The sequence below is a fragment of the Parus major genome, chromosome 3 (assembly GCF_001522545.3).
Source record: "Parus major isolate Abel chromosome 3, Parus_major1.1, whole genome shotgun sequence".
NCBI classification, from domain to species: Eukaryota; Metazoa; Chordata; class Aves; order Passeriformes; family Paridae; genus Parus; species Parus major.
This window is the reverse complement of record NC_031770.1, coordinates 72,484,768-72,497,160: the sequence shown is the minus strand read 5'-3', so window position 1 is coordinate 72,497,160 and position 12,393 is coordinate 72,484,768. Positions and strand designations below refer to the sequence as shown.

General features: G+C 36.3%; 1 protein-coding gene across 2 annotated transcripts in view; it reads right to left on the bottom strand.

The window, feature by feature from the left end:
• Window positions 1-820: 820 nt before the first annotated feature.
• Window positions 821-12,393, bottom strand: part of ASCC3 (activating signal cointegrator 1 complex subunit 3) — a 252,815-nt gene continuing 241,242 nt past the window's right edge. For both annotated transcript variants that reach the window (XM_015621225.1, XM_033512858.1), the window contains 5 exons: window positions 10,176-10,327; window positions 9,514-9,664; window positions 3,534-3,740; window positions 1,524-1,699; window positions 821-1,431 (listed from right to left, as the gene is read on the bottom strand). In XM_015621225.1, coding sequence (XP_015476711.1) covers window positions 1,296-1,431; window positions 1,524-1,699; window positions 3,534-3,740; window positions 9,514-9,664; window positions 10,176-10,327 — 822 coding nt within the window. In that variant the 3' untranslated portion in view covers window positions 821-1,295. The remainder of the gene's footprint in view (window positions 1,432-1,523; window positions 1,700-3,533; window positions 3,741-9,513; window positions 9,665-10,175; window positions 10,328-12,393) is intronic.

Here is a 12,393-nt window from a genome sequence, read left to right as displayed (position 1 = left end):
AATCAGCCATGCTGTGATAATATGTAGGTGCAACATCACCAGTGTAATTTTTTCCTGGAAAGCTGGTAACAACTCTGCTGTATTCTTTCATCTGGTGAAATACAATGGAAATGACAGTGAAATGATCCCTTGGAGAGGTAATGCTTATCAGCTCAATGCAAAGCTGAGCAAGCGCAAATAATAATATTCAGTTTAAGGTCTAGTCTATCTGAATGAAGATGCACTGATTTTTCTGTAAGTATGTTGACTCCAAGTACTTGCTCAGCATCTTGAATTCTCTTAAGACGGAGGACTGGCCTCAGCATGTGTAGTCTCATCACAAGATAGATGCTGCTACATTCTGCCTTTAGATTATGCCTTGCAGGTACTACCACAGCTGGGCACCTTAGACAATACCTTTCGTCTGGCAGAATTATTCATTGCTCATCATGCCTCCAGTTGCAACCCCATTTTTGGAGCCTCTTGCCCCCTTATTTACAGAAGTTAGTCACACACTTTACCACTGAGCCCTAGAATAGGACACCCAATTTTATATGCCTTAGTCCTACAAGATTCAGGAAAAAACACTAAGGAAATTGCAAGTATGCAATATATATATGTTTGTGTATATGTATGTACATGTAAAGAGTAAACTTTAATAATTATCTACATATATTGCATTATTGCTGTACTGGAAATATTTTTTATGGTTTAGCTTGCCCTTATAACTAGATTTACTGCTCATAGAGTTAATATAAATTAGTGAAATTTTTCTTTAGATTATCATTTTCAAAATGTACTATGCATGAAGAGTATATTTTACACCTAAAAACACAGTGCAAAACATTCTGGGAATACTTTTATTAAACATGAAATATAACACATCCGTCAATATTTTCAGCAGCTCTTATATCAAAGTTTGTATTTTTCGCTATAAATTAAAAAAGTTGATGATTTAAATGCTCTTAATAGACAGGCTATAGAACACTTTTCAAAATGAAGACGATAGCCCTGAATTTGCACAAATTACAGTATTGTTCAGTCTTTTATTTTGATGTTTTAAAATTCAACTAACAATCTGACTTCTGAGAGAAGAAAGATAAAACAAGAAAAGACAAATCTTCATAAAGGAGTAAGGCCACTGTGGCTAACTCGGTGTCACCAGAGTTAATACAGCAGTCACTTTCGGTTTCCCTGTTGTCTTGAGGTTTGAAGTTGGTTCCACTAAGGCAGATGCATTTTCGGATGTCCCAGAATGATGAGATGTCTTAGTTGCAGGACCAGTTCTTTTGACTGAGTGGACTTTCCAGACAGCCTTAGTTCAGAGCCAGGTGGCTCCTGGCCTCACTCCCCTCTGTGGTGCCTTGTGCTGGTACAATGTTCAGGTAAATGTCATACTGTTGGTCCATGCCAAGGTAGCTGTCACTCATGACATACAGGGTGTAGATACACCTGAAAAGTAAAAACAGCATTGTTAGTTTGGGAATTTGGTCTTGACTGCTTAAAAAATGCAATATCTGAGAGAATTTGAAAGTTTGTCTTACTTTCCAAGAGTTTCTGGAGTATAAAAAGCAATGGAAACAGTATTTCGATTTCTGACATATCCAGTTCTTTTCAGGGCGATGAGTTCTTTTTTATCAACTTCTCCCAATATCAAAAACCATCCTTCATCTTTAACTTTGGGGAATCTAGGAGCCATTGCTTTACTGTCCTGCTTTCCCTGTTGGAGAAAAGAAACAGTTTAGGAAAACTAGAAATCACCTTTCCAAAATGACATTTTTCCTTGAATGAAAAATACCACAAGAGCACACTGCTGTCAATTGTTAGGAAAGTCTATAATTTAGTCAGACTAAAATTGCGTTATTTCTTTCCAGAAGAAGGGTTAAAAAATAAAAAATCACAGTCAATGGAGAAAAATCCAGAATACAAGATATTATTCAGCTTATTTTGTAAACTACTAAACCTTGAATGTAAATATTATTTGCTTTCTGTAATTTTATCTAATATATTTGAAATACAGATGGGATAATTGTAAACCTAGCTTTAGCTTTAAAGCTAGTTAGCTTTATTTAAATAAAGTTAATAAATTTTATTCAAGATTAATATAAAGACAAAACCAGCACTAAAAGTGTTTATTTGAGTTTGATATAGCAAAAGGAAAGATTTTATCAGTGTTTCTTTAGTTCAGTGACTTTACTGCTGGAAGCTGAAGACAGAATGATGCATACTCAATCAATATTCATTTCACATTCTGTAGAGAGGAACTTTTTACTGAACATTTATACGGAAGAAGAAACAACACCACAGCAATGAAGCTTTAGGAACAGTTTGATCCAGTTGTTTTTTACAAAAGATGGATCAAATTCTAGGACAGGTTTATAAAACAGTGATCAGTGCATGAAATGCTTCTGCTGCTTCCACTTCCATGGTTTCTGCTTAGGCAAAGTCTCTGCCAGTAACTGGCACAGCAAATAGAATGATGTATGGATAAGCTTTGGCCCTTTGTTCTTTCTGGAATAAGACCATTTCCCCTTGCAACTATGGTGGATCTGTTGTAGTCAGGACAAAAAATCTTTTGGGAAACAAGAATACTTTTCAAATATAACTCTTAACTAATATAAGATAACATCAGGATTTTCAACAGAACACATATATCTCCACTAGTATCAAAACAAAATTGTCTTAAGAATCTCAGAAGTAACATCTAAAACTGCTCCACTTTTATCTTGACCTCTTTGCATCTTAACAAAAATGCTGGTAATTATTTATAATTCTTGATTATTTGAAATGCTGGAGAAATTCATTAGCAAAATTGTAACTATTGTGGTACATATACCGCTCATGGTACGTAAATGGTGGAAGAAGGCCCGGGTAAGTGAGTGAGAGCTCCATTGTCAGCAGTGCCTGACATGAAGTCAGCTCCAGCTCTCCTCAGAGGTGACACACAGGTACAGCCAGGTACTGCTGCTGGAGCAGAGTAGTTGGAAAACGCTGCAGCTCCTGGAGTTTCTGGCTTGGCAGACCAATATTTGCTTAGGGCCCAGTGAGCTGACCAGCCCCAGAGGCAATGGGATGTGCTTTAAATGGACAAAGGGCTGGGACTGAAATGTAGGCAGGTGAAATGTAGGGGGAAAGAATTGTATTTGGAAGTTGCTCTAGGAGCTGTTAAAAAAAGCATCGGATGTAAAAATAAGGAAAACATTCTCAGTAAAGGCCTGAGGATATGTTACAAGTAGAAACATATTTATAGGTGTGAGTCTGGTATGCAGTTTGGAAGCACCTGTGAATGTAATTGGAAAGCTTATAAATTAGTTTGATTTTGTTTTCATTGACTCGGTCTAGGATTTTACCTTAAGAGCCTACTTACTATCCTGTTGTAACCTGTAAAAAACATTTTATTCACTATGAATACAGAAAAGGCTTTGAAAGTGTTTATAATTTACATAATACTTAAACCATAAGGAAACCTATTATACTGTACAAAGCATCATTGACAATGTAAATGGATTATTGGACACTTGTGCACTTGGGAAGGAAATGACAAATAAGTCTACCTGGTACCCCATCTGGGTTCTCTGCAGGTTTATTTGGAGCACATACTCTTGATCAGCATGCAGTTTGATCCATCTCTTGTCAGCTAGTGTGTCTGTTGTCAAAGAAGGAACAGGTACTTCGTTCTGTGGCTGAACTGCATCATCCCAACTGCCCTTAATGCTCAGAATGACATTTAGAATTGGCAAACGGCACAAGAAATTCCAAGCCTGTAGAAAAAACAGATCCCTATGGATTACAGAATAATCTATACAGTCATTGTCACTCTAACAATAACAATTCAATGTGCAGTCTACATATTTATTCTGTATTAAAAATATTTTATTGTGTATTAGAATATATGTAACTGTACAACTCTCAATCATAAGCATAAAATACTTTTCATTAACCTTTCATGCCACTTTCTTCCTAGCAAATAAAACAAATGTGAAACTCCTCAAGCACGTTACACATGCCTTACTAAGATTACTGATGTCTGAACACAGGAAAAATTCCTTACTGCTCCCGATTAAAGTATTTTTTCCCTATAAGCCACTTAAAAACTAGTATAATTAAGTTTTAAATTAAACTTCCTTAGCATAATCCATAAAGAACAAGTCACTGCAGTGCTAATTAGCAATAGGCAAACCTCAGAGAGTTCAGAGGATCAGTTCAGATAATTAACCAAAAGTTCAGCTGCATATCCAAAGTTATCCCTATTTTTTTTTTTGGCTTTCTTGCATCAATCTTCATGAACTCTCCTTCTTAGAGACTTCCTGAGGAATTTTAAGTCTCTGTAGTCTCTCTTGAACTGCAACAGGTCCTCAACTTTCTCATCCTTGTGCAGAGAACTGTTGTTAGGAGATATCATCTGTGTAGCTCAACATGACACTCTCTTAACCTTAAAAAGGCACCCTGAACATGCAGCCCTATGTTCCTTTCATTTTGGTCTCTATCAGACAAGGAAAGGTAGCTCTGAGAAGCTGCACCAAAAATGGAAGGGAGCAATGTAGGCTTTCATTTAGTAAAAAAGAAAATCAGCATGTTCACGCAAAGAAATTTGTTAGGGAAAAAAAAAGATGAGGATGGCACTGGAAGAGAAAAACAAAAGACCAAGAATCACCTTCTGCCCTGCCATCTCTTCCCTCCACCCTCAGAAAAGAACAAGAATCAGCATATGTGAAAAACTAGAGGGTGGGAAGGAAAAAAAGCAAAAAAGGATACTGGTCTTGGTAAGGAGCTGTTATATGCCAAAATGGGAACTTGTGGGAATGAAGGGGGTAGGCATAGTCACATGGGCAATAGCATGGAACAGAAATGTTTTATCTGGAAAAAGACTAAAGCATATTTTATTTTTCAGGTATGGGTTTGACTGTTAGTGTTTCAACAAAATGTACTTTCATTTAGATTGTGCTCAATGTGTCCGATTACGTTTTCTGTGCTGGACGGCCTAGAGGCCTAATGAAAGCTCAGTTTGCTTTTTGCAGACATCATTGCCACGAGTCATACCGACAATAATAGTACATGGAGTCATACCGACAATAACAGCGTACGTCAATACATAATTACAGATACAGCAGCCAGGATAAGCAGACCTAAGGTCGCGCTGCCCTAGGAAAGGTGGTGCTGTCTCTCTCTCCAGGGTTCTTCCCACCAGCTCACTGTGCCCCTCTCTATCCCCTGTGTGTTGGCATTGCCATGCTGGGATTGTGCAGCTAGATGGATCAGCTTGCTAATCATTTTGGAGACAGCATGAATTTAGATCAGCTTAAAGCTGATTGTGGCAACATATTCTCTAATCCTGCGACTCTGAGTAAGCATGAGCCTTCAGTGCCATTGAAAGAAGTGGTCCAGCCTCCTCCCCTGCTGGCACAAGCATTCACGTAGCCACTTGGCTACAGGCCATTTTGACTGTCAGTGAGAGGGTTGATAGGATTCCTCCTCCTCCCCTCGTCCCCAGACACTCATTCCCACCTCCTTGCCTGAGACAGACACAGCGTTTGTGCAGCTGTGCGGTGAGCTGGGTCAGCCAGGGGAGGTGAAAGCGGCACGGGGAGGGCAGGACTGCCCATTTCGGCTGCAGCACAGGCTTATTTGGATTAAAATGGCTGCGTTACCAGAGCCCGGCTGAACTAAATGAAAAAACCGGTTTCAGCTACAAACTAATCTCTCTCTCTCTCTCTCTCCCCTCTTCTGTGTATTCATGAACACCTGTGTCTGGTCAGTGCAGAAGGTGGGAAGGCCCAGCTGTGAGCGCTCAGGAACTGCAGTGTAAGAGCAGGGGACACGGATGAATTGCACTGATGTTCGTAAAGGTGTCTTAGCTAGGAAATGACGGGAAAATTGTAACAGAAACTAAACAGCTACAACTTTAAGAAAAATACATCTTTTTTTTTGTCCCAACTTTGAAAGGAAATGGGGAAAAAAAGGCAGCACTTTGAAGACGGTGAAAAAAATACCACTGACATTCTTTACTAAGCCTCATTGCCAGGGTTTTGATACATTTAATACACAAGACTACTAAACCCACCTCCAGCAGGTCACACTGGTTGACAAGTCGAGTAGTAACATCGCCACTGGCAAATGATTTTACATGGAATGTAAAGGTTTTTAAGAAGAAATTTAGGGTAAGAACTCCAGACCCACTGTGTGAATCTGTGCATCTAAGCAGGATATTTCTGCTGCCATCAGGAGAGGCACCCTGATATAAACCAACCTCTTTGGTTGTACTGTAGATATCCTTTACCTTGAAAGCCTTGTCTCAAAGGATAAGACCTGTTACAATTATGTTAGAACAAAGTTTGATTTCAGCAGAGATCGTAATTTATTAACTCCTTTAGTAGCATTACCTGTTACCTTCAACATAGTCTGGTGAAAATTATGATTTGGGCTGGTTTATACCACACAACCCCAACATAATCTATTTGTCAAAGGCTGTCATGTCCTCATGCAGCTTTCTTAATATAAACAAACCAAAGTAACTATGAGTAACTTTCTAATTAGATAAGAAGTAGATTTAATATGTCATCCTATGATGGCTATTAACAGTTGTATTTGATGATCTTAAAAGGTCTTTTCCAACCTAAAGGATTCTATGACTCCTTGATTTATCAAGTCTTGTGTATTTGAAAATTAAAGGCAAAGTTAGTACTGCTTGATCAGTAACACAGTATGCACAGCAGACTGCTTTTTAATCATCCATGCGGTGTGGGGAAAATGAAGAAAAGCTTTTCTCACTAAGGAAAAAAGTCAGGTAGTAGAAGGTGAAAATGAAAAAAAGATTATAGGAACACAGATACTTCCAGAGTAAAAGTAGATAATAGCACAGTAGAATAATATATATAAGTATACATATTAAATATAGTATATTTAATAACATAATAATAAAAAATATTTATTTTCAATCTTGAAGTTTCTTTTTTCTCTTTCAAAAATATCAACCCAATATTTTAAAAGGTGCTTAAAGCCTAAGTGACTTAGAAACTGAAAGATTTGTTAAAGAAATATGATTCACAATGAATCACTGAAACATAGAGCTTTGACCAAAGAGTGGGGTTAATGTAAATAGTTTGAATTTAGGTTCTCAGATTTTAAAGCTCCCCTGACTTTCAGTGAGCTTTTGAATTATAATAATAAATTCTGCAAAATTAAAGTCAGGCTCCCATGTCACTTAGTTATTTTTTGACAATTTTACTTTTTTTTTACTGTCTAGGAAGACAAGGACATATCACTGCATTTTAAATATGTCAACATATCTACTATATACATGCACATATATACTATACATACACATTTATCTACCAAGCAAAAATTCTTCACAAACCTTTGGGAACATCATTAGTATTTTTGCCAATAATCTGTCTCCCTAGGACCTAGCCTAATATTCCAAATCCATGAACAGCTTCAAGAGCTGCTGTTTAAAAATTAATTACCAATCTGCTTAAAAGGCATTTTCTTCTTTCCAAATGTGAAATTTCTTCCTTTTCCCATCTGCCTGAAATTTATGTAAAGCTTAAAGTGTTTTTACCAGTTTCTTGCTATTAATCTTTAGCTTTAAGATATGGGTTCAATATACTTTGAGTGAGAAGTAAAAGGTTTTTTAGGAGAAGAAGAACAAGAATGGTTTTGGCAATTTAGTGGCATATTTACCAGATAATTTGACTCTGTTCATGTCTGGTGCCAGAAGGCTAAGCTTAAACTCTGTAGTCTGATATTCTTTCTTTATAGAAAAAATAGAATACGGATGCTGAAGAATTTTTCTCTTGGTTGACCCCTGTCTGTGTGAGCACCGAAAGACTTTACATATGAAGACACTCAACAGGCAGTTTCAATATGAATTTTAATTCTGTGTAAGGTATTACAATAGTTTTTTTGTTTTTTTTTTTCTAGTAAAAAATCCTGCAAGGAGTATAATATATTGGTATAAATCTTCCACATTTATAATGCCCTGCATAACACACTCATGGCTTTGCTATACCCAATACAGCCATTCCCAGCTCATGGAAATGAAACTTACTCCTCACATGATGGCAAGACATTATGTTTTTCCCTCTTATATGCATCTGTATTTACAAACATAGATAGATAGAGGCATAGACTCGTTCGCAGTGTGAACATACACACCACATACACACAAGCTATTTTTGAAGAAACTGCTAAGACATTTCAATACCAGCCAAACATATTTATCTGAGGATTAATCTTCATCTATTGAATCAGACGAGAACACTGCCATGCATACAATTATTTAATTAGCAGCCAAATCCTCTGCCAGTCAGCAGCCGTTCCAGGCATACTGATGGGGCAGTAGATGCAAATCTCACAGTAGTACTGCTTTTTCTCATTACTACTGCAATTAGCACTTAAATTGATGCTTTAAACATACTAATTTCTGGAATAATTCAGGATTTGTATGTTACCTGGGATCGCCTCACTGCAGAGACGACACCAGATTGCTACGCAAATTGAAGCACTTTTGAGCCAAATAACCATCATCATATCAGACAGAGCCAATTTGCATTTGCTTTTAAAGATAACAGAATGGCAATTTATGCAAATAAATTAAGTAAGTTTACTTCTGAGTTCTCCCTGAACTAATTATAATAATGTTCTAATTTTTTATCACATCTAAAAGTTGGACTGAAATCAATGTGTATTATGTTAGAAATCTGTTGTTAAAGGAAGCCTTTTTTGATGTCAATACATTTTCTTAATTCAAAATTTTGATGTTAATTTGGTTACAAATGCAGATGTCTGTTATAGACATTTAAGTACTTTTCTTCTTGTTTGTGTTTGTAGTAAAAGGTTTAACTGAAGCTGAACAGTCAAACTGCCCTTTTAAACATTCAAATAAAAAACATTTGAAGTATAGCTTTTGAAATTTTCATCTTTCCTACATTTATTTGAAATCAATAGGCTTAGAATGTGATGAATGCTATGGAATATAGCTATCCTTTCCTGCAAATGCCTTGAAAATCAAACTGAAAACAAGACTTTATCAGCTCAACATTTTGGAATAGTATTTTTTTCCCTCCCCTGTGAAGTATGAAATTTTCATCTCCTTTTTCTGTTTCAAACAGAAAATGAGTGCTGGATCTTTTATTACGAGTATTCTCAGAAAAAACGGTGTTTGACAGACCACTTCAGAAACCAGCTATGATGACATTTGCAATGCATGTATTCCTAGTGCAGAGCTATGAAAAGGTGGATAACACTCAGCAGATTGAATGACCTAGAGAAGCATCTTTAGAGCAGAGAGATGTGGTAATATCAGCCATAAACCAGACTCTGTTACTGCTTAGCAGGGAATAAGTGAGAATAATATTAAGAAAACAAGCAGAGAAGAACCTTTTTAAGGCCAGCAGGACCCTGAAATTAGAGCAATGATTGTGTTCCACTCTATACAGAACGTCACATGGTATTTACTGAAGGAGAGAGAGTATTTCTTTGCCCGACTACTCCTCCTTTCTAGTCACAATGATGGTCACAAATAGAAAGTGTTACCTGTGAAATGTGTGCTGCTTGCAACTCACTGTCCACAATGGAAGCAAAAACATTCTCTTTTCCTTCACAGGCAGCCATTAATTCGGGAAGACACTCGATGGGTCCTTGGTAACCTCCATGCACACTCTTCCTTTGGCCTTGACTCCACTTCCTGATACAGACAGCAAAACATATGCCCAGGAAGGGAAAGCAAACATTTTTACTCAGTTGTTTAGGTGGTAAAACTCAATACTGCGTTCTGTTTTTAAAGGGTGGTTATTTATTTCTGGTTAGCATTAATTACTGCATCATCTAAGCATCTATAGAGCTTTGCATTATCTATGATGTTAAGATGGATACTAATGTAGTTTTATAATGGATTCAAATAAAGAGATTATTAACATACAGCGTTAGATTTGTTAGTACTTGGAACCCTTCCAGTGGTCTCTTGTTAATTTGTCTGGAATCATGGTTCTCAAAATAATCTGTGGGGGTTAATTAATCAATGAATATTGAAAACAGAAACAGAAAATCCATTTGGGAAAGCATCACTGTGAAAGGCAGAGTTCTACTTCTGATTCGTTAATGAACATTCTTGGGCACAACAATGCCATTCAAACACAATCAGCAGCTGGAAGTGGAAGGAAATTGGAAATCTGCTAATGCTTAAAAGAATTACATACCGAAAAAGGTAAAGATGCTGGAGCTCAATATTTGGCAAAGTGAGCAGGGATGAGTCATGTATCCATCTACCCTGAACCACCATCTGTACCAGGTTGGTTATGTTCAGAGCAGTCACCAGCCAGCCATGATATGCTGCAACATCCAGCATTGCCTGAGCAAAAGAGACATATAATAAAAAACCAAAACCAGAACACAAATATAATTGCATACCTGGTTCATACAACATGTGATTAATGTTTAACATGAAGAGATTTCTAGGCCTCAGCATAGGAATTCAACCTCTATTGATGGCAGTTAGGCACCTTTGGAATTAACCTTGAAAACAGATGAATTAAATCCTCTATCATTGTTATAATTTCTTACTCTTGAAAAGGTAGTTTACACAATGGTTTTGGGGGTGAGAACCGAAGGCAGAATCTTTTCATTACAAATAACTCCTCTTTGACATAACCCAACTCAGAATGAAGGAAAAAAACCTCAACATTTACTGTAAAAGAAAAAGTTACAATTAAAGGCAATATTTATTTATATTTGACATGAGAGCTTTCTCAGAATTGCATAATTATTCAGAAATCCTTGAACTATTTAAGAACACCACCAATATATTTACATTTGTCAAAAAATTAATTTTAGTGTCATTTACCAGTAGCAATTATTATTTCCATTTGAACTAAGAACTTAGAAAACCCCTGGAATTGGACTAGATTAAAGCACTAAAATTTAGCTTTATAGCATATTTGAAGTTTTGTTCAACACTGACACCTAAGTTGAAGTCTTGAAGAAAGCTTACAAAATAGCTTATATTTTACCTATGGTGAGTAAAAGCGATCAGAAACAAAATGGATTTCACCCTTTGCATTGTAAACAGTTGACTGTCTTGAGAATGAGGGGTATTTGGCTGTCTTTCCTCTGGCATCTCTATCCTGATCCTGAAAAGCTTTCCCAAAGTACACAGAAAACACAAGCAAACAAAAACCCCCTATCCAGCTATACATCAGATTTCAAAGTGTTAAAAAACATCCTGCCTTCCATGTCTCATGAGTTTCTGTTCCATTTCTACTTCCCATGTTTTGACAGTACAAATAAGAGGTATACTGTTAGTACCATTAGCATAAAGATCTAAAGATAATTCAGTATGGATTTTGCAGTGCAAATGGCCCTATGGACATGAAAAGAATGGTTCTGCTTGCTTTTTTTCTTGACCGGCCTTACACTTTGTTTGGTTAGTCTAAAAGTGAATTTAAGAGTTTTTCCAAGTGAAAAAGGACCAAACATGAGTTTTTGGTCTCAACGCTTTTTAACAGTAAATGCATCTATATTTGGATATATAGTCTATAGAACATTGAAAGAATTATTATGATTTATGGAAGCATTTTATCTAGTGAAAAAAAAATGATACTATAATATATTAGTTGTCTTGCTTATTTTATTCTTCAAGATTATGATCATAATAAAGTGTGGGTCCTCATATTAAAACACTAATTCATACTGGAGTAGAAAGTCATATATTTAACAGTTGTTTGCCACGGAGTGAATTTAATGTCTGATTGAAATACTAGAAAATAGTTGGTTTTTTTAAAGAAAGCAAGGGATATTGATATATTGAATCTAGTGTATTGAATGGTTTCAACACCTTTTTAACAACCAGATTGGTGTTAGGAGGGTTGTAGTTTGATTTTAGGACTAGGTTTCAGATGTTTCCATGGGTTTTTCTTATAAACACAAATGATATTGTTTGATACTTACTTAGGCAGCAGGTACCTCCACCATTTTAACTTATTTTCCAGCCACTAGTGTAATGAGGAGAAGCTGTCTAAGTCTTTACATTTAATCAAATGTTTTACAGACAAACAAAAGGCAGCATTTACTTAAGGCAAACTAAACAGTGAAATCTTCTTTAAACAAAGGAGTTGTTTACACACGCAGAGCTATTTCAATTAAATTACACTGATTCTGGAGAAATACTGACTTTAAAGACACAAGTTAGTTTCACTCCTGGCCGAGTCACACAGTTTATTTTAGCAGTTTATAATGCAATTTCAACAGGTTTTTTTTCCAGATCGGGGTGATAAGATCAGTGACACTTAGAAAAATATTTGAAGTGTTACCCTGTATTACACAAATGTTGTCTCATTTCTCATGAATTGCAGATAAAGGGTCTTTCAGCTAATAAAGATCCAGATTTAATATTTAATTTTTTGGAGGAAGAGTCATAGC